Raw genomic sequence first — 23,316 nt, forward strand, 5'->3', positions numbered from 1 at the left:
GTGGACATCGTCCGTTTTTTGTGGGGCACGCAAACTGAAATCGGGCAGTAATTTTCCAACCATTGCAAAATTTTTTTGACCTCAATAATTTTCAGCGCTTCATTAAAAATTATGTATATCATCGGTGGATGGTGTTATCCTTAGGTATCGGCTGAAATGCTTTGTATGAAACCAGTTTTATGCTTGGCCCAGAATTGCCGGAGTGGGAGAGTTCGCAAGTGCTTATCATAAACGCACATCTCTCTCTCGACGTAGTCGTAGTATCGTTGCGTTTCAGTAACCGATGGATGGGACAAGGACAGAGAGAAGTAGGTCCTTGTGGCATTTACTACAGTGGCCATATAAAGGAGTGCAAGTTTGGTGTGGGATTCGTTGTGGGAAAGAGACTCTGTCGCCGAGTACTATCAATGATCCGGTAAATGAACGTCTAGCCACAATCCGCATCAAAGCGAGGTTCTTCAGCATATCGCTGATTTGTGCCCACGCCCCGACGGAAGAGAAGGACGATGTGCCCAACGATGCCTTCTACGAGCGCTTGGAGCGCCACGATGTCAAAATCGTGCTTGGCGGCTTTAACGCCAGGGTGTGAAAAAAAGGTATCTTTGACACTACGGTCGGTAAATTCAGTCTCCACGACGAAACATCCGCAAATGAGTTGAGGCTGATCGATTTCGCCGGGGCTCAATGTATAGTTACCTGTGGTACTAGTTCCAGCACAAGAAAATACATCAAGCTATCTGGTTACCTCCGGATCGAAAAGCCACCAACCAGGTCGATCATGCTGTGATAGACTGAAGACATGTCTCCAGTGTTCTAGACGCGCGTAAGCTCCGAGTTCTAACATCGACTCAGACTTGCAGCTAAGATTCGCACACGCCTCTGTGCAGCAAAAAACGCACGCCAACAAACACAAGGAAGGTTCGACGTCGAGAAGCTGCAATCACAACAGACAGCCGAACGATTTTCTACTCGGCTTGCACTCTTGCTCTCTGAGAGCACTCGTCAACAACTCGAGATAAGGAACTGTGGGATGGCATTTCAAACTCCTTACGTACAGCTGCTACCGAAACCATTGGTTTTCGGTAAGTGCAAAAGAACAGCTGGTACGACGAGGAGTGCCGTGTCGCAGCGGAGAGAAAACAGGCTGCCCACCTCGCAACGTTACAATCGACCACAACACGTGCGGGATGGGATAGATACCGATAGTTGAAGAGGGTAGCGAAACGCATTTGCAGACAAAACAGGAGAGAAGCCCAAATGCGTGAGCACGAAGAGCTTGATAAGCTGGCCGACAGGGGTAATGCTCGAAAATTCTACGAAAAAATACGGCAACTAACAGTAGGTTTCAAGACCGGCTCCAGAGGTAATTCTGTGACGGATGTCCAGATCATACTAGAATTATGCAGGCAACATTTTTCCAGCCTGCTGAATGAGGATGACGATGGAGCAGACGTTCCATTGCCCGACCATGAAGAAGTTCGAATAGCAATTACCCGCCTGAAGAACAATAAAGCAGCGGGAGCCGATGGATTACCGGCCGAGCTATTCAAACACGGCGGCGAAGAACTGATATGGAGCATGCATCGGCTTCTTTATAAAATATGGTCGAACGAAATCATGCAGGACGATTGGAATTTAAGTGTGCTCTGCCCAATCCACAAAAGCGGAGACCCCACAATCTGCGCCATATACCGTGTGATAAGCCTCCTCAACATCGCGTATAAGGTTCTATCACCTCCACCTCTTCATCGATTTCAAAGCTGCGTTCGACAGCACGAAAAGGAGCTGCTTCTATGCCGCGATGTCTGAGTTTGGTATCCCCGCAAAACTAATAAATGTAAACTGACGTTGAGCAACACCAAAAGCTCCGTCAGTATCGGGAAGGACCTCTCCGAGCCGTTCGATATCAAACGAGGTTTCAGACAAAGCGAATCATTTTCGTAAAACTTCTTCAATCTACTCTTGGAGAAAATAATTCGATCTGCACAACTAAATAGAGAAGGTACCATCTTCTATAAGAGTGTACAGCTGCTGGGTTACGCTGAAAATATTGATATCATTGGCCTCAACACCCGCGCGGTTAGTTCTGCTATAACTCTTGCTAACAGGTGATATTTCGGTCTGAGTAGGCATTTGAGAAGTAAAGTCCTCTCTCGACGGACAAATACCAAACACTACATGTGACTCATCATTCCTGTCCCGCTTCATGGCGTAGAGGCATGTACGAGGACAACATCTGATGAGTCGACGTTACGAGTTTTCGTTTCTTTTGCGCACTGGTAACGGCGAATACTGCAGTGTATGGAACGATGACCTGCACTAGATATACGACGACATTGACATAGTTCAACGAATCAAGGGACAGCGGCTGCGCTGGCAAGGTTATTTTGCGCGGATGAACGAAAACACTCCAGCCCTGAAAGTATTCGAAGCAGTACTCGCCGGGGGAAGCAAAGAAAAAGGAAGATATCCAATCCGTCGGAGAGATCAGGTGGGGAAAGACCTGGTTGCACTTGGTATATCGAATTGGCGCTAAATAGCGAAAGCGGCGCGTACGCCAGTAAAGAAGACGAAGAAGAAAAAGACATACGTTGTTTGTACCAGATATTTTCAAAATCAAAGCGAATGAAAAGTTGCATTTGAAAAACGACTAAGAACAATTATTTTCAAAATAAAATTAAATATTTTGTAATTGTTGGCAAATATGAGTATACGAGTATACGTATACGAATTTTACTAAATATGTAGAAAGTGTTGATATTCCGCAATAAGCAGTAGTAAACGGAGTGTAATGAATAGTAAACTTATCTTGTATTAATACTCGTATTTAACACCCTTCTTTTGTATGTTATCTTTTGTACCGGCCCAGTACAAAATTACTTTTCTTCATGCTTTAGTCAAAAATGTTTCCTTACATGTGCCAACGTTTTTTCCAATCATCGAAACAGTTGTTCAAGTAAATTTCCGGAATAGCCCTCAATGAGCGTAGCGATTCACGATTAATGTCTTCAATTGACTCAAAACGATTTCTCCGGAGCAGTCGTTTGAGTTTGCTGAATAGCTAAAAGTCACACGAAGCCAAATCAGGCGGATATTAGTTGAAAATGGGCGAAAAACTCACGAAATGTCAATGTAGTATGCGACGGTGCAAAAACCAAAAGTTGTCGTTTCCTTTAGGAGTTGCTTCGCGCAAATTACGTATAACACTCAAATAGTGTTCCTAGTGTTCCAACCGGATATTTGAAATTCCTAATATTATTTATTTGGGGGTTAGAACAAAATTTCACCGCCTATGAAAAGATTGAGGCTGGATAAGCTTCGTTTGCAGGAAATACGCCCACTAAATTTAATTAAGATAATTCTGATATTGATCGATATATGGGGTATAGAGTCTGCCGGAAGTTTGGAAATTTTTATTTCAAGTTAGATGTTCATCCACCGGGGTGAATGGCAGTACTCGGCGACGGAGTCTCTCTCCCACCACGAATCCTACACCAAATTTGCGCTCCTTGATATGACCACTGTAGTAAAGACTACAAGGACCTACTCGCCTCAGTTCTTAACCCATCCATTTTTTGGACGGCGGTGATGTCAGCCTTCACTCTAACGAGGTCATCAACCAGCTGTGTAGCGGCACCTTCCCTATTAAAGGACTGGACATTCCAGGTGCATGCCCTTAAATCGCGGTCCGTAATTCGTTTGCCATGGTCGTCATCAAAAGGGCGGGTCTTTAAAGTTGTCATGTTTGTCAAAATATAATTATAACAACTCTTAATACATTAGCATATCCAGTTTGAAGGGAAATGCTCCGACCTTGGCGGTAACAAGCGACATTAAACTTTACAGATTTTAATGAAACTAAAATCGTTGAGTTAAGAATAAAACGAAAAAATATGTATGTACATATATGTATGTATATGTGCGGTCTACATTGCTTTTAACACAAAAATAGCAATAACTGAAATAAAACAACTTTTTTAAAATAAGCGATACAGTTTTATTCTAATCTTCTTCCTAATAACAACAAACTTAAAAAATCCATTAATTAATATAAAACTACAAATTTATGGAATAAAAACTCAAATATTGTGTTGACAAAAGTCTACATACAGTACAAAAATATCTTAGTTCAGTGCGAAAAACTGTAAAAAATGCTAGTTATTAAGACGTTTTAGTATTTAGTTGGGTCCCCATTGGTATCTATAACTGCTTGAAGACGCCGTGGCATTGATTCTGCTAAATTTGTCAACGCTGCAAATGTAATGCTGTTCCAAGGTCCCAATATGCGCTCTTAGAGTAGAGCAGAGCTAGAAATTTGGTTCTTTCTAATTCTACGCTCCAAAATCTCCCATACATGTTCAATAATATTCATATTTGGACTTTGAGGTGGTGTATTTAATTCACTTGGAGTATAATAATGCAACCAATCCTTGACAATTTGCGCCGAATGCATCGGATCGTTATCTTGTTGAAATATCCAACCGGAACCGAGCCCTCAATTATCCACCAAAGGCCTCAAATTATGTTCCAACAGAGACTAAGTATAAGTACGTCCATTTCACCTTCAATAAAGTCCGAATTTCTAACTCCAGAGGCCGCAACAACTCCCCAACCCATTACGCTGCCGCCACCGAGCTTCACAATTTATACTACTTTGTTCGGTTTCAAGCGTGGCGTTAGTTTCCATCAAATTTTAGCACTTTCATCACTACCAAAAAGAGTGAATTTAGAATCATCTGTAAATGAAACTTTTTTCCAAAAATCCATTTCCTTTTCTTTGTGTTTTTTGGCGAACTTTAAACGAAATTAAAAGAAATAAAAGGTTTCTTCCGTGGTGTTCTATTGTGGAATCCGTTAGTTTTAGAGTTTTTTTTATTGTTTTTGGTTGGATACTCATTTGTGATGTACTTACTTACGCGTTTCGGCTATATTTGGAGCATTTACTTTTGGATTTTGGTCTACTTCGTTGGGAATCAGGCTGACGTCTCTACGAGATTGTTTTTTTGGCGTCCACTGCGCGGTTTATTTTCGTTGGAACCATTATTTTTAAAGTTTTTTAGAATTGTCTGTACTGTTGCTCGACTCAAGTTTACAATTTTAGAAATTTCACCATATGATTTTTTTTCTTTTCTTTCTTTTATCACCAAATTTCTTACATCAATTGATATTTCATTTCGCGGAGCCATTATAGCTATTGAAATGTTTAAACCACAACTAAATTCAATAAATATCAAACAATAAACATATTGAAATAAAAGAAAAAGGCTAACGTTACCTTACTGTTAATATTGCAATGTACAAAGTAGGAGATTAGAACTGTATGTAGACTTTTGTCAAAGCACTTTTGAGTATTTCTTCCATAAATATGTTGTATTATGTTAAATAATGAAAATTTTTAGTTAATTGTTATTATAATAGATATTAGAATAAAACTGTATCAACACATTTTTCTAAAAACTTTTTGTACTCTCATATCATGGAAATAGGGGGTGTATGTAGACTTTTGCCCGCCACTGTATATGCCGGTGAACATGCTTTTTTAACACAAAAATAAACTGAATAAAACTTTATTATAGCGCCACTTTTTTCGGTTTGCTCTCTATAACCAAACAACTAATATAATACATATGTATAAGTGAAATCTATGCATGTTGTATATATGAGCTCGCGTTATCACCAATTTATTATATAATATAGTGTTTTATATGAAAAGAGCAATTCCAGAGATTGACTTGTTTAAAATTAAATTTGCATATTATTTAATTTCATATTATATGCTATATAAATGCAAATATTATATAGGATAGTTTTATATGTAGTTAATAAATTTCTTGGAATTGTTGCGTAATCTCGAGCCCTTAAGCAAACAGTTTTTAAAGTGAATTTCAAATTCTGTGATACGGAACTGTTTATCAGTTGAGAGGGAGCGGCAGTGCTACTCGTTCATACGTCTTTATAAAGGGTGATTTTTTAAGAGCTTGATAACTTTTTTTAAAAAAAAAACGCATAAAATTTGCAAAATCTCATCGGTTCTTTATTTGAAACGTTAGATTGGTTCATGACATTTACTTTTTGAAGATAATTTCATTTAAATGTTGACCGCGGCTGCGTCTTAGGTGGTCCATTCGGAAAGTCCAATTTTGGGCAACTTTTTCGAGCATTTCGGCCGGAATAGCCCGAATTTCTTCGGAAATGTTGTCTTCCAAAGCTGGAATAGTTGCTGGCTTATTTCTGTAGACTTTAGACTTGACGTAGCCCACAAAAAATAGTCTAAAGGCGTTAAATCGCATGATCTTGGTGGCCAACTACGGGTCCATTTCTTGAGATGAATTGTTGTCCGAAGTTTTCCCTCAAAATGGCCATAGAATCGCGAGCTGTGTGGCATGTAGCGCCATCTTGTTGAAACCACATGTCAACCAAGTTCAGTTCTTCCATTTTTGGCAACAAAAAGTTTGTTAGCATCGAACAATAGCGATCGCCATTCACCGTAACGTTGCGTCCAACAGCATCTTTGAAAAAATACGGTCCAATGATTCCACCAGCGTACAAACCACACCAAACAGTGCATTTTTCGGGATGCATGGGCAGTTCTTGAACGGCTTCTGGTTGCTCTTCACCCCAAATGCGGCAATTTTGCTTATTTACGTAGCCATTCAACCAGAAATGAGCCTCATCGCTGAACAAAATTTGTCGATAAAAACATTTCGAACCGAACACTGATTTTGGTAATAAAATTCAATGATTTGCAAGCGTTGCTCGTTAGTAAGTCTATTCATGATGAAATGTCAAAGCATACTGAGCATCTTTCTCTTTGACACCATGTCTGAAATCCCACGTGATCTGTCAAATACTAATGCATGAAAATCCTAACCTCAAAAAAATCACCCGTTATTTATACTCCCATGACATGTTGCTACAGAGTATAATAGTTTTGTGCACCTAACGGTTGCTTGTATGTACTACATTTCTTATGGACAAAGTCACCGTCACTGCAATCGTCCATATTTTTGCCAAACGGGAGATTGAATAGTAAAATTTCACAATGTGAACCAAGTTTTAAGAAACTTTCGAGAACTTCTTGTGCAGCGACTTCAACGTCTTAAAATAGATAATAGATTAGAATTTTCCGTTTAACGACGAAAATATTGCTGCAAACTGATAAAGGCGGAGCTAAATCCTCCTCCTTTAGTTTACTTGTGTCTTCAAATGTCTGTTAAAAGTATGTGACGTTGTTGAACTGAGGTGAACTTGATGTCCAGTGTATGGGCGTTGAAGTTAGCCGGTGTTGGTAGTGATGACGTTTATGTCACAATCTTCTGCCCATTGCCATTCAAGTAGCTCTGTGCAAATTAATAGGTCCTAGGAATAAGAAAACCAGTATGATCCCATTTATTTCAGATTTTGTCTTTAGATGTTTAAGCTGTTGGGTGTTGTTTATGTGGAGAACTCCCAACGCTTCCACTGACGATACATTTATTCGCTTGTCTTCCAGAGGCGTTAAGGAGTTACGTGGGTTTACGTATTTCAAAAAAATCGTTTTTGAAGTTATACTTCTTATACGACGCCGGAAAAGGTTGCGATAGATTCTGGTTGTGCAACCTTCCATATAAAAGTAACGCAAAGTTGCGCAACCTCGCTCCATCCATATGAATCCAAGCGAAGCGGTGACAATCGGCGATCGTTTGTTCGTTTCTTTCGGCACAGCTCGGCCGACACAACAACACAACACAATGTTCCATGCTTATGCTGTTGTTGTTTTTGTAGAACAATGTTTCAATTTTTGGTTGGTGACATATTCACATGTGTGCGCATATGTATGTTTGTATGCTTGTGCATTATTGAAGTTATAGTTCTTTTTCTTTCGTTTGCCTTTCTGCGAATTCTCAACTATTTTGTGTGAGTTTTAATTGAAATACTCTGCGTTGGCCTTTCAGAATCACACAGAATCATTTCTGTGGTTTTTGAAACTGACCCACGAGGACGAGGTATATGGTTTTATCTGGGAGCGTGAGATTTAAGAAAATCGCTCGCTTACAAGGGATAAAATGACTTCTGAGTGGCGATTTTAATGAATAAATTCACAGAATCATTTCTGTGCTTTTGGAAATCTATACTAATAAATAAAAAAATCAATTTTTTGCTTACTAATAGAAATTAAATTTATCACAGCAATATTATGTATATGTTTATGTATATTGCTGTGATACATTTATTTTCTATTAGTAAGAAAAAAATATTTATTAGTATAGTATACGATGTTAAAAAGCAAAAAATTAAAAATAAATTCTGTTGAGATTCGAACCTGTGACCTGTGTTAGCATCTTGACCTTCCAAGCGCTTACCACCGACACCACCATTGATAATTAGGTTGCGCTGACTTAAGTATGATTTGGTTATGCATGCAAGAAACATACGATCGAATCTCAACGAAATTTATTTTTTTAGTTTGAATACAGTAGCGCAATCGTGCTTTCACAGACACTTGTCGCGACATGTTGGTGTGAGGTGTCTGGTACTGTCCGTGCGCTATTGTGCGCATAGGCAGTGGACAACGCTGCCGTAAATACATATGTTTCTATACATAAACATATACATACATAATATTGCTGTGATAAATTTAATTTCTATTAGTAAGCAAAAAAATAATAATAAATTTATTAAGACTATACTTCTCAGGGCATCACAGCAATGTTATGTATATGTATATACATATTATGCATATGTATTGCTGTGATAAATTTATTGCGAAAGCAAATGTTCTACAAAGTAAGTATGTATATTCTATACTTAAACAAAATTATTAGAACCATCGTATGTTTCTTGCATTCATAACCACATCATACTTAAGTCAGCGCAAACCTAATTATCAATGGTGGTGTCCGGTGGTAAGCGCTTGGAAGGTCAAGATGCTAACACGGGTCTCAGGCTCGAATCCCGACAGAATAAATTTTTATTTTTTTGCTTTTAACATCGTATACTATAAAAATAAATATTTTTCTTTATTTTAATTTCTATTAGTATAAGAAAAATATTTATTTGTAGGGTATACGATGTTAAAAGGCATACATCTTCGCTATCCTACCTTGTGTATCTGCACATGCTCATGTGAGTGTATGTATAACGCATGTGCGCGCATTGACTTGCATGTTCATACATTCATATATCTCTTATATGTACATATATTTGCATACATTGCCGAACAAATAAATCACAGGCATACAAACATACATATGCGTACACATATGAATATGTCACCAACAAAAATATTGATCTTCACAAGTCAATCCGGCAGCCAATTGGCGAAGAACAAAAGAGAGATTATTACGCTGCATATTCTCTTCCGCACCGAAGAGACGGAACTACTTTCTGAGTCAAAATTCATTCATTTAGACTTTGCTTTATTCTTCATTTTATTTGCATAATAAATTTATTAAAATGTGAATTTAAGTTTTCTAGTTTTCTTTCATACAAACTGATATGCATTTCATGAATATCTACTAAGAAGTATAACTTCATCCGCGCGTAGGGACTCCAACGCACCTTTTTTTTTTACTGTCTTATTAAGTTCTACAATACCTCTAGAATATTATCTTAAATTTTCAAGTTGATCCGAGTAATAGTTTCGGATATACGACCTCTACAACTTGTGCGCCCGAGGCTAGCTAGGCTAAGTACGCCATCATTAAACGCGTTTTTCTCAAAACTGTGTTTTTGAAGTCGGTTGGCAACTACTTAACCGATCTTCATGAAATTTTACACAGATCATTGAGATACAATTCTTAAAGGTTTGGGCAAACGCTTTATTTTCGATTACAACTATTCGGAAAAAATATGTAGCGAAATTTAAGTTTTTGTAAAAATGTCTGCAAAAAAATCCAACTTTTAGTTTTATTTTCCTTCGTCTAAGTTCTAAGTTAAGCTTTTACTTGAACACGTACATTATTTTACTTTAGATGATCCTGTAAGGAGTTATTCTGCCAACGCGGGCACATTTCTTTCCGAGGGTGACCGGAAATGGCGTCACAATGGCCGAGCTTAAAATATATTTTTCCAAAACATTCAGAATTTCTTCTTTTATAGTGTTTGTTTGTAAGAATAAAAATTTCTTATAAAATATTCAATTTTTAATATGAGAAAAAATTGTTGATAACAGGCGGTGTTTTAATCGAGGAAACCCACGTAAACCCTTAATTGAATGCTAGGCGTTCCGGACTTTATAATTATTGGTTCGAAGTTGCTAAATTCTTTGCTTTCGATAATCACGGTATCGTTTCCAAAATGAACCGAGTGGCTTCCCTCTTCATGACTGATGAAGTTGTTCCATTTGACTGATAAGATGAGGCTGTTACCAATATCTTTAATCTGTGAGATATGATCAACGTTGCTAAAAGTGAAAACTGATCGTTCTCTCCTAACTAATTTCGATAGACAATTTGAATTTTTGAATTTGAATCAATTAAATAAAGCAAAGAAGTTTCGTTGTGTTGTGTAAAGTAGATATATGGAAAATGGATATATGTGAAAAATGTTTGGCCATGGTGACATATTGTTTGATAAAAAATTTCTCATTTTTGACCTTACCCATTGAATTGCATATTTAAATAATCTTTGATAAGCCTCACTTGATTGTGGAAACTAATGTCTATTTCATTACTAAGATAGTTATATTTTCGAAGAGAGTTCTGTAGATCGTTGGATATTTTAGTAAGCTTGATATATATTCTCGAGTTGTTTCTTTTTTATTACTTGCTTTTTATTGCAGATTAGTTTGCCAAAGTTGCTCACCATGGTCTGGGCCGATTCTAGCTTATTTAGGATTCTAGGCTTTCGTCGGTCAAGTGATGATATGATTGCTTGTATTGTGGTGCTGACTTGTGTGATCCCCGTTCTATATATGAAAACTAGTTGTATCGAGAGCGCTTTCGATTTGGTGCAAATTGATGAGATGAATAATTTTGATGGCTGATGTTTGTATTTTGATGCCTACCTCTCTCTCTCGCTCTCAAGTAAATCTATTACCAAACTTGCCATTTTGCTGATTCAAAAATGAAGTATTTATTGAAAAATAAATTAATCAAGAAAGGAAGTGGTAAGTTCGAGTCTAAGCGAACATTTCATATTCTTGCAATTTGCCAGGGTCAAAGCCAGCGAATTACTTTTAGGTGCATACAGTTTTTTAGAATCAAGGGAGATAGGGGTAGTACGATTTTACCTATTGTTAGCAATACTATATTATTAACAGAAGTAGATGGTATTTTGGTTTTATGAAGGTACTTCACATACCATCACCAATATATAAGGAGTAAAGGCAACTAGATATTTAAAAATTCTGACATTTTAGGCAGAAAGATGCATGGATATACTGGGGTACTTATATTCAGTATCTGGGGGATTGAATGGTTATGGTTTGATTTAAATTACCACTTTTGACTTATCACAGTTTATGGGGTTTAGATTAATGGCGCTTTGTGGACATGGTAATGGACTGACTCAAGGAAGATATCTATAGTTTTACTGAAGACGGACGGACAGGCGGACAGCCACTCAGAATTTAACTTGTCTTGTCATCCTGATCATATATACATATATATATATATATAATCCTACATCTTGTTCGCTTAACTAGTACTAAACTTAGACACAAGCATAGAGTTACTTTCAATAATAACCCCCTGAAACGTATAGATTGATTTCCATTTTTGGATAAAGTTCTCACACATTAGTCGCACTATCTATATATATAAAAGAAAGTCGTGTTAGTTACATCACTTATAACTCAAGAACGGCAGAACAGATTTGGCTGAAAATTGGTAGGGAGGTAGCTTAGAGCCAGGAGACGGACATAGGATACTTTTTATCTCTTTATGTCAAAATTTAATACAACTCATAAATACAAAAATTATATTTCAAATCATAAGCATTTGTTCAAAATTCATGTTTGTAGGAATCATTTCAATATTTCATTTCTTCAAAAAAAAAAAAAAAAACAATAAAAACAACCTTACATCTTCGTCTATATAAATATGTATGTACATATGTAAAAATGAATCGCCAAAATGTATGTACGCTCATAACTTTAATACGACTGAACGAAATTTGATAATTCTTTTTTTAAAATATTCGTTTAGGTTCAGGGATTATTCGAATAATTGCCGGAAAACCCCTAAAAACAGTCCTTTTCTTTTTCTCATACAAACGAATGAATGTTTGTTCGTTAGTAACGCTAAGAGAACGGCTGAACCAATATTGATGAAATTTTAAGAGGTTGTTTGTTGTGGATTAAGGAAGGTTTAGAAATAAAAACATCTTATACTTTTCATGAAAAGTCGGCAAATTGGATAATTCCAAAAAGTAACTTTTTTCCATAAACATTTTTTTTCAATTTCTGTTTTGTTTTTCAATATTTTGATTTGGAAATTATTTGAATAGTTCAGTCTCAATCGCTTGCTTTTTTATTCCGGCTATTCAAAAGAAAAATTATTTGTTCAATTCACAACCTGTCGTAAAGCATCGTAAAATTATAAATTTTTACACTTTTTTTTTTATAATTTTACGATTTACGATGCTTTACGACAGGTTGTGAATTGAACAATTGAAAATTATTCAGTGAAAACTTTACGTGTGTTTCACACAAAGAGGTCAATTGCAGATTGAAATTTGTTACGAAGCCACCAAGAGATCGCCCTAATATCGGTCGGTGTTCTTTTTGACATCAAAGTATTGCAGCCCAAGACAAGCAGGAAGTACTCCCAGGATGCGGTGACATATGTGCGGAATTAGGATCGCGGTCAATCAGTAAGCGATCGTCACGATGGCACAGCACGACTTTTCAAACAACAGTTACGATGTTTGATTGACTTTAGCTAGATGTACTCTGTTGAGTGGCAAAAGAGAGGTTTGCCGCACGCACATATTCTTCTTTGGATGATGGTTACACCAGATCAAATTGATGAAATCATTTCTCTGGAAATTCCTGATGTAAAGAAAGATCCAGTATTATATGAAGTGGTGGAAAGCAATATGGTTCATGGACCCTTTTCGGTTTATATGTCTAACAATAAATGCACGAAACACTATCCGCTTGCTTTTCTTTCGGAATCGCAAACTGGAAATGATGGATATCCACTCCATCGTCGTAGCTCATCAGACGACCATACAACTTAGAATAGTGAAGATCGAAGTTGACACCATATGGATCGTACTATATTCTCCACTGTTGTCTAATTCACATTCAAAACTCATATCAATGTTTAGTATTGCAGTTTGGTGTAATCTATAAAATACGTTTGTAAGTACGTCACCAAGGGAAGCAACATGGCGGTCAATGGTCTTAACGATACGGTCCATACGTGAACTGCAATAAAGCGCTTTGTAGGATATTTACTTTTGCAATTCATGAACGGTTTCCGATTGTTGTGTGTCTCGCAGTTAATATGGAGATTGGCCAAAGAGTTTATTTCAGCCCAGAGAATACATTACAGCCGGTGGTAACACCGCCAACAACAAAACTAACATTGACGAGTTTTTTTCTCAACTTTCGTCAGTGATCCGCTTACGAGAACATTGCTCTATTTGAAAATACCTTGCATTCATGGCAAGACCGAACAGTAGATGGACATTCAGGTGTGTTCTCAACTAATGCATTAGGATGAATTTGCACAACCCACCCAAAAAACGATGATTGCTTCTACCTTCGGTTGCTATTGATTAATGTACGCCGTTCAACTTCATTTGAGTCATTGCGTACTGTGAATGGTATGGTGTGCGCAATTACAATTGCTGGAACACGATAATCAGTGGAAACAAACGTTGGACGATGCGATAGCTACTTCGAATGCAAATGAAGATCGCACACTTTTCGCGATAATCATTTCACCATATCAGCCTTTAAATCCGCTTCAATTATGAGATACGAACAAAAATGACATTGTCGAAGACATTTTACATCGTATTCGCTAAAAATTGGAAATGGGTCAATTCCGGTTGATGCTTCCGGTGGTTTGATATCAATTCCATCTGCGGTTTATCAATTCACGAAAGATGAACTTATCACCAATCTTCGGACATTGGCCAAATTATCGTAACTATGATTCCTTAAATGCACGCGCAATATTAACTGCCAAAAAATACAGATGTTCTTGACTTAAACTGGAAGATTCAAAGTCAAATTACGGAAGACTTGCGCTCATACAAATCGACCGATCGTCTTTCCATTGAAGACGTCGCCGTGAATTATCCAGTGGAGTTTATAAATTCTTTGGAGAGGCTTGGTATGCCACCGCATCATTTGCGTCTCAAAGTTTGATCTGTCGTTATTATGTTTTGCAATCTGCAAGCGCCGAAACTATGTAATGGAACCCGACTGATTGTGACGCAGCTATCGAATACAAAAGGCTGAATGCTTGATTCAACGAATTTCTTTGAGTTCCAACGATTTGCCATTTCAGTTTCCAGCGAAAATTGCATTTGAGATGACACTCAACAGGACACAAGGATAGTCGCATAGTGTGTGCAATAAGTTTGGAAATTCTATGTTTTTCACACGGCCAGATATACGTGGCGTGCACACGAGTTGGAAAGCCATCTTTTCTGTACACCGGAACAGAAACCAAAAAATTTTGTTTATGAAGCTGCGTTACATTGAAAAAAAAAAATGAAATGATAAATTCAACTTTCTTTTCATTTCAAAACACATAATTTCACGTAGGACAACGGCTGCGGGGCCAGCTAGTATATGATAAAGTAAAGTAATCTGTTAGCATTTAAAGTTTATATATAGTATATATTAATCGGTTATATTTCTTCATCTATAAGTATATTAATCCAAAATGGTTTTGGTTATATAACACAGTTTGTGGTTATGATTACAATAGATAGTTATGAAGCATAATTTTCATTTCGAGCCACTGCTGGTACTTATCCATATATATAAACTCCATTGAACCGACGACGACAAAGCAATCCTCGCTGTTTAATATGGCTGTGCCCTCAAGAAATCTGTCTGTGTTATCCCTATTGTTTTTCTGGCTTCTACATGAAAGTGGGAACTCTAAACAAATTGGCATAACTTGTTTTGGAATTATAGTAAAGTAATCGACGAGCACAACAATCGCTGGGGTATCTGTCTGGACTTCGATATTGGGAGCATCAGCTCTGCGTTAAGATAAATGGTAAAATTAATGCTTACTGAAACTAATCACCTATCATTGAGTGGATATGTAACAGATTCACTTACATAATAATTTGAGATATATTGTGACGGCCATTAAGTTGCTCATATTGGCCGAAGATCCCAATAGACATACTCGACGGCAAAATGGTGTATAAAATCGGGTCGTTAGCTGGAATCGAATTGTCCAGGTCATTCGTGTTGAAGCAAAAAGCGGCTGAAAGAATTAAAAAATATGCATGTGTACTCATAAAATTCAACTAAATTTAATTCAACAATTCATTCACAAAGGAATATACGATAATAGCAGGAGCAAAGATGAAACTAGTTTAATGAGTATAAAGTTTTTTATAAAAATTATATGGGTATATATTTTTTTTACTCTTTTTAAGTTTTATAAACTGCAAACTGCCATCTCATCTTTGGAGGGGGAGATGGAAATATTCATATGGAGAAAGGAGAGGTGTACGTCCATTGTTCAGTCTATGCAATACTGAAAACCATAAACTGTAATTTTGAACAAAATCTTCACTAAACAACCCTAATGGAAGCCTATTGAGTTTCAGAATGATTTAAGCAAGTTCAACAAGACCGCCCACCCTAATCGATTTACTTACTCAATCTGATAATTATCGCTAGGATAATACGTAGGAGTATTTCATTGAAACTAAAATCCTTTTACTTACAAGTCAACACAAGTTTCGGTGAAATTATAGTGCCTCTGCAAGCCATCTGATATTGGAGCTGTTCCTGGTTTAAGTTATCTTTACTGATTCTATAGATGCTTACATTCGCTTCCTCAATCATCGGTTTATCCTTGGATTGTTTCACACACTGCGGCTGACATTTTAGTTTCGTCTTATCCCATTCTCCATCAATACCGCAACTCAATTTTTGATTTGGAGAGCTCGACTTATAACCCTCAGCACATGTTACAACGGCAGTTGTATCAGGCTTACTGTATGCCTGACAATCGGTTGTTTTATTTTCGTACGTACATATAGTATCGGTCGATATACCATTCCAGTGCGGTGGGCAACGTTCTACGAAGAGAGTAAATATACATATGTATACATATATACTATGCATGAAATAATAACATACAAATTTTAGTTTCGTGATAATTTTGTAGCAACAACTCACTTTCACATTTTGGAACAGCCGAGGACCATTGGCCTGTAGTCATGCATAGCGCCATAGAGTCTCCATCGATCAAGTACCAGTCTTCGTCACAGCTGAATGTGACAATGGTGTTAACGTCAACTTGACTGCCTACTTTCAGTGTTACGTTCTTATCTTCATCAGCTGCACGTAAAGCTACTCGATTAGCCGGTATGACGCAGCGTCGATTTGGTATTCGAATGTCCGCATCTATAGATATTATTGCTGTAATTGGTTTTATACCGATGTTATCAGGCATAATATTGGACGTGCCAGCTATATTCTTCACAGTTATTATTGTACTGGAAATTTGCCCCGAAAGTATTTCTTGCACTAAAATTTCCTTCTCTTTAATCACATCGAATTTTTCTACATTGGCTGCATAACTATCATCGAAATGCAACGCTTCAAATTTCTCTTTCTCCTCCATTATGGGAGCACACAGCTCAGCATATTCATCCGAACCGTCGGCGCAGTCTACTTCGCCATTGCAAAGCGCTGTGTAGGGCACACAGGCACCATAAGCACAGGCAAAAGATCCATCGGGACATACTATATGGGCACACATTTCAACAGACTCGTCGGAGCCATCACTGCAGTCTATTATGCCATTACATAGATCGTCGTTGAAAATGCATTCCTGCGAACGGCATTGCACCAATTCATCCGAGCTGTGAAAATTACAAATTAAGATTTATGAGCGATTTCGGTATCACGGCTTGAGAAGGTTACGAAACATTTACATAATTGGAACTTGTATAATTCTTATGTAATAAGTTCCATTTATTTGAAAGCAGATTATAAAAAAAAATTTTGAGAAATCCATAATTTTGTGAAAAAATTAAATTGAAAATCTATAATTTCTGAAGAAAATTGTTCTTTTTTCAAACGTTGTATTTAGAAGTATCTTATAGTGATCTCTCGCTCGCAGTTATGGCCGAAGGGCCGCATTCTGGAGGAGACTATTATGGGATTCTGGATATGGATCCCCAGTCAAAAAAAAGCTCAATGAAAAAGACTTAAACTTAAACAACCCGAAGATTTTTCACGGAAATTCTCTATAATAATAAAAACATTGACTCTCAAAAATTTGCAACCATCAAAAGGTCAAATAATGAAAAGCCGCTAAAGCATACAATATTTAGTTAGTTAGTTAGTTTTAGTTAGTTAACAACAAAAAAACCGCAGACTTTTTGCAGAATAATATGGATACAGACATCAATGAGATTCTTTCTCAACTTCGTTACAATAATCAGGAACATATAATAACAGATTCTAATCCTGAATAACTATACTCATATATCCGTGCTTATTTCATAATGAAAGTTCTTCAATGGAATATCAAAGTCTGTTAGAACAATTACAATAATTTGGAGATATTAATAGCGGAATTCCAACCTCATATTATAGCATTACAAGAAACGCATATCAATGCGGCTTTGAAAACAACCAAATGCCCACAATACGAACATGTCAAATAAACAAGGTATTGCATTTCTCATCCGCAAAAATATTCAAAATATCTACGGTGCAAATTCGAATTTTCAAATAGCTTCAACTCAAGTGAAAACTAGTGTAGAAATTAAAATACAAAATATTTACTTACCACCAAACATAAAAATATCTTCCAATGAGTTGAACAATTCAATTGATACTAATTTTGTGAACATTATTATATTGGGCGATATAAATGGGTGGCATCCATTATGAGACTCTCACAATACCAACTCCAGAGGAATAATGTTTGAAAGTTTTATATTACAAAATAATCTGTGTATTCTTAACAATGGCAAATATACCCACTATTCCACTCATCATACTTAAACTGCGATTGACATCTCAGCATGTAGCCCCAATTTATCGGAAGAGATAAGGGACACGGTGGACGATATGTCCGGTAGTGATCATTGTCCAATAATACTCAGTTATAGAGAAAATTATGCGAGTACTATCCATAACATTAGGTACAAAACGGCAAACGCAAACTGGCCTCTTTTTTCTAAGAGATTAGAAATAGAAGTAGACCAGTCTCTATTAAATATTATGAAAGCTTTGATATTGGGGATAATCTACTATGGCCTTGTTATCCATGGCAAAACATCCAAACGCTGTCTGCAAAAGATCAATAAAATAATACATGGCAGCGCGCATAATTAGTGTCGCGTTTCGAACAACTCCAATTGCAAATATACTCTATGAACTGAAACTCCCTACTATTGAAGACTGCATTTTTAAATTAACTAGGAATAAAATATATAATCGCACACAAAACTCAGATAACATCCTGTACACAGACTTTAAGGCTCTAGCTCACTCGAAAAGATACCCAAAAATTAATTCTACAATCACGGAAATCTTTAAAATGGCTAAGAAGATATATGTCTGTTCTTCCACGTTTCCTTTTGGGTGTTACAAAAATCGTGGTAAAATTAAACGGGTTCAGGGTATAAAAAATCTGTAGTTCGGAAGTTATTATTACAAGCAGCTTGTTTCTCAAACAGTTCCTTAATGAATGTAGAACATATATAATTGCAATAAAGAAGAAGTTGCCAAAAATATGACAAAACTGTACACGATCTTCTAGTACTCTTTACATAACGAACATTATATTTATCGGACAAAAGATACACCCCACATAAATTTTTTTTTTTTTTGTTAATAATTTACATCTCGAAATATTTCGCAATCTTTAGTTTTTTAAAATTTTCATAAAATTTACTTCACGCCTCCACGCAAACTGAGCGGCTTGGTAGTGTGTAAAGTATATATTATTGATTGATATATAAAGCAGTTCCCGTACTTACTCACAACTGCCTTGAAGTATTTTCGAGCATTCCTCATAATCCGCGGTGCATAATAAGATTGTTTCGTCCGAACCGTCCGCGCAGTCCTTATTTTTATCACATTGTTTGTTTTTAGGAATACAGGCACCATATTTGCATTTATACTCATTTTCCGTACATGTGCGATTCACACATTTCGGCAATATCTCATCTGAGCCATCTGCACAATCTTTAACACCGTTGCAAACCACTGCCGGGTCTATACAATCACCGTTGTCGCAAGTGATTTCACTGTCCTTACACGGAAATTGCACCGTCCCTATTAAAAAAGAGAAACGTGTGCAGCGTTGGGTGAATGAAACTTAAGGTTAGAGAACTTACTTTCACAATGCGGCCACTGTCGATACCAATCATTATTCACACATTTCAAATGATCGACTCCGATCAAAACAAAGTTAGGCAAACAATCGAAATGCACTGTATCATTTTGTAATACCTTACTGGATGAACTCAAAATCGTAACCATTTCACCGGTTTTATTTAAAATCAACAAGTTAGGCTTGTCATACGGTATATTGCAGTATATTCCAACAGGCTTTGCTTCATCTTTCTCTTTCTCCATCTCTTTTAAGCTATCAGCGATTTCTACAATCACGACTGGTTCATCGGATCCATCGATGCAGTCCCAAACTTGATTTCCGACCTGTTGTACAGTAATGCAGGCGCCATAGGCACAACGAAATGAGCCATCGGAACACACTAAATGAGCGCATGCATTTACAGTCTCATCTGATGCGTCCTTGCAATCTGCGAAACCGTTACACATGTCCATTTCGTCAATACATTCGCCCGTATTGCACTGGAACTCTTCCTCTGAACTGTAAATGTGGTACGATTTTCTTAATCAATTGTCAAACTAGATATTCACACTTATGTATGTATATACATACGTACAATATTAATACAAAAACAATAAAGAATTTAAGTCAACTAATTAAAAACTCACCACGTTCCTTGAATCTTTTCGAAGACCTTTTCAATTGGATCACAGAGAAAATCTGTCTCATCAGATCGATCGAAACAATCAATTTGCTTGTTGCACTTGAGTTTCGGCACCTATACAAGCTCCGTAAGCACAGCGATATTGCTGCACATTACAAAGCTTCGCACGACATGTCCATGAAGTCTCATCTCGTCCATTAGTACAATGAACGAAACCGTCACATACATTGGACTCTGGTATGCTCGTATTCGCTTTATCCTTACAGGGCCACTCAGTATTTGATGAAAACGCTGTTAAATTTAATATATTAAAATATACTGCTGCTGCTTTTGTAGCAAAATTTTACATGAGCAAAGTTTCTTCTACCATAATGACATACACCACATTATAATAATTTTTGGTCAATTGGCTTTGTAAGACTAAGACATCACTTAAATCTCATGCAGCTAGTGCTAGTGCGCTCTTGTTCCAAGGTATACGCTGTTAAATTGGTGATCACATAGCGAGAGAGGGAAATAGAGACTCGAGTTAAACTTAATTTCTCAGCAGAGTAAAAAAATTTAAGAAAAAATCATCCTCTCTCTTCATAAAACATACATTAAGTTTATTGTGTCAGTCTTGTTGAAATATAAAAAATTAACAATTTAAGTTGTGGTGAAGCCAGAAAAAAAATCAGTTAAAAAGAGATATGACAGCATCGCAGATGATGCACATAGATTTAATATTTAAATATATAGTAGTACATACATATATTGAAACTTGCTGTTTATAAATTCTTTAAATTAATTTATGCCTCGGTATCCAAAATGAAAACAAAGTCGGATCTTATTATTATATTTACCAAAATCATTCAAATGGACTCATGAGATAGATTGAGCTATCTTGCCATCTATCTAACGCTTGCCTGACGATTTTCATCAGTTGAAGAGGTCGAAGGTCGTCTAGAACGAGGCATGCCTTCAACGATTTTCGACAGTCTTTGAAAGCTTAAGAGTGGTAAGTTTGAATTTTTGATAAAACTGAATTACCGTAAGCTCCGTCCGTTATTCGCAATAATTCCACACACGAAATACAAAATTTGAGACAAATTGTTTGTTCTGTATTTTTTCAAATTGTAAAAATTGCAACACTCTAAGGTTACCGACATTAATAGCCGTTATAAACAAACTGGTTGAAAGATCGCACTTATATCTTTTACCCGGAGAATTTATACTACAATTTCCGGGTATTCTTTTGTCACAATGTATGTATGTACTACATATTAAAAAGCAATAAAGTACATACATTTACATATATACATCTACAGTATATGCACATTTATGCAATATTATATAAATATATGTATTTAGTTGTGTATCTTCAATATTTCATATAACTTACCTGTATTTATTAGACAGAGAACAATTTGTGCGCTTAATAAATATTTAAAGTATTGAAACATTTTTGTTAGATTTTAATTTCGCGCAGCACTTCAAGTTTAAGAACATTCACAATCGAAGACAAGTTTTATTTTCAATATTTTTCAGCCACATCACTTAAGTCCGAAAATGCAATGATCTACGATGCTGCATTTAATCTACACTGACTCAAAAAATACCAACACTCGTTTGCACTGCGAGCACATATTATGATGATAATAGACATACATATGTTCGCTTGTAGGTATGAATTGTTGTTATCTTCTCAATTTTATTGGGAAGCCAATCACCTATTGAATAAAGATTGTTTACTCTGCTTGTGTGTGTATGTGTCAACGATGTTGTGTTAAGGTGACCAGAGCGAGCGTCTTTTTCTTTATAATCAAAACGATCAAGAGTTACATTGTGACAAATAAGTAAACAGAACGGAAATTGTAAATAAAACGCAAAATTTTTAATTATTTATCAAAATTTATGTTGCCGTCTTCAAAATAGTCCCCACCAGATGTAATTCACTTATGCCACTTCATACCAACTTTTTGGGATGGCCTTCAGCTACTTCATCGAATTTTTTGTATCTCTTCGCTCCACTGAAAACGGGTTCCACGAAGCGACAATTTCAAATTGGGGAACAAAAAAAAATAACACGGAACTGGTGAATACGGTGGTTGATCGATGAATTGTTCTTCCACAATTAAGGCTGCTTCGACGGACGTTCTACAGCAAACGCCTGAGTACGGCCAAATAGAACTCCTTACTGACCCTCTGTCCCTTCGGAACAAATTCATGATGTACCAAACTATGAATATCGAAAAAACCAATGAGGACCTTGATTTTTGAGCGAGTTTTGAGTGTGTGTCTTTTTTTTGCTTCGGCTCGTTTTTTCCTTTCGATTCCGATGATTGTTGACTTTTTTGCATGTCAAACTCATAAACCCATATCTCAATGGCAGTTACAATGCTCTCCATGAATGTGAGATAGGAATTTTTGAAAACAAAATTAACTTTTCCAAGAACGCGTTTCGTACCCAAAACATCATTTGAACGGAGTCGTGAGAGATGTAGAGCTTTTTTGGCATCTCTCTAACAATTGGCTGACTTTCAAGCACCATACCCTTCACTTTTTATACTCTCGCAACAAAGTTGCTAAGGAGAGTATTATAGTTTTGTTCACATAACGGTTGTTTGTAAGTGCTAAAACTAAAAGAGTCAGATATAGGGTTATATATACCAATGTGATCAGGGTGACGAGAAGAGTTGAAATCCGGATGTCTGTCTGTCCGTCCGTCCGTCCGTCTGTCCGTCCGTCCGTCTGTCCGTCCGTCTGTCCGTGCAAGCTGTAACTTGAGTAAAAATTGAGATATCATAATGAAACTTGGTACACGTATTTCTTGGCTCCATAAGAAGGTTAAGTTCGAAGATGGGCAAAATCGGCCCACTGCCACGCCCACAAAATGGCGGAAACCAAAAACCTATAAAGTGTCATAACTAAGCCATAAATAAAGATATTAAAATGAAATTTGGCACAAAGGATCACATTAGGGAGGAGCATATTTTGAAGTAATTTTTTTGGAAAAGTGGGCGTGGCCCCGCCCCCTACTAAGTTTTTTGTACATATCTCAGAAACTACTATAGCTATGTCAACCAAACTCTACAGAATCGTTTCCTTCAGGCATTTCCATATACAGTTCAAAAATGGAAGAAATCGGATAATAACCACGCCCACCTCCCATACAAAGGTTATGTTGAAAATCACTAAAAGTGCGTTAACCGACTAACAAGA

General features: G+C 36.7%; 1 protein-coding gene and 1 pseudogene across 1 annotated transcript in view; one reads left to right on the forward strand and one right to left on the reverse strand.

Annotated features, from left to right (window-relative positions):
- LOC125776534 (vitellogenin receptor-like) overlaps window positions 1-21,703 on the reverse strand; it is a 93,233-nt gene extending 71,530 nt beyond the window's left edge. Inside the window, exon 1 of the mRNA XM_049449092.1 lies at window positions 21,497-21,703. Coding sequence (XP_049305049.1) covers window positions 21,497-21,557 — 61 coding nt within the window. The 5' untranslated portion in view covers window positions 21,558-21,703. The remainder of the gene's footprint in view (window positions 1-21,496) is intronic.
- LOC125776906 (small nucleolar RNA U3) lies at window positions 7,932-8,061 on the forward strand (annotated as a pseudogene).
- Window positions 21,704-23,316: the final 1,613 nt, after the last annotated feature.

This window comes from Bactrocera dorsalis, chromosome 2 (assembly GCF_023373825.1).
Source record: "Bactrocera dorsalis isolate Fly_Bdor chromosome 2, ASM2337382v1, whole genome shotgun sequence".
NCBI lineage: Eukaryota > Metazoa > Arthropoda > Insecta > Diptera > Tephritidae > Bactrocera > Bactrocera dorsalis.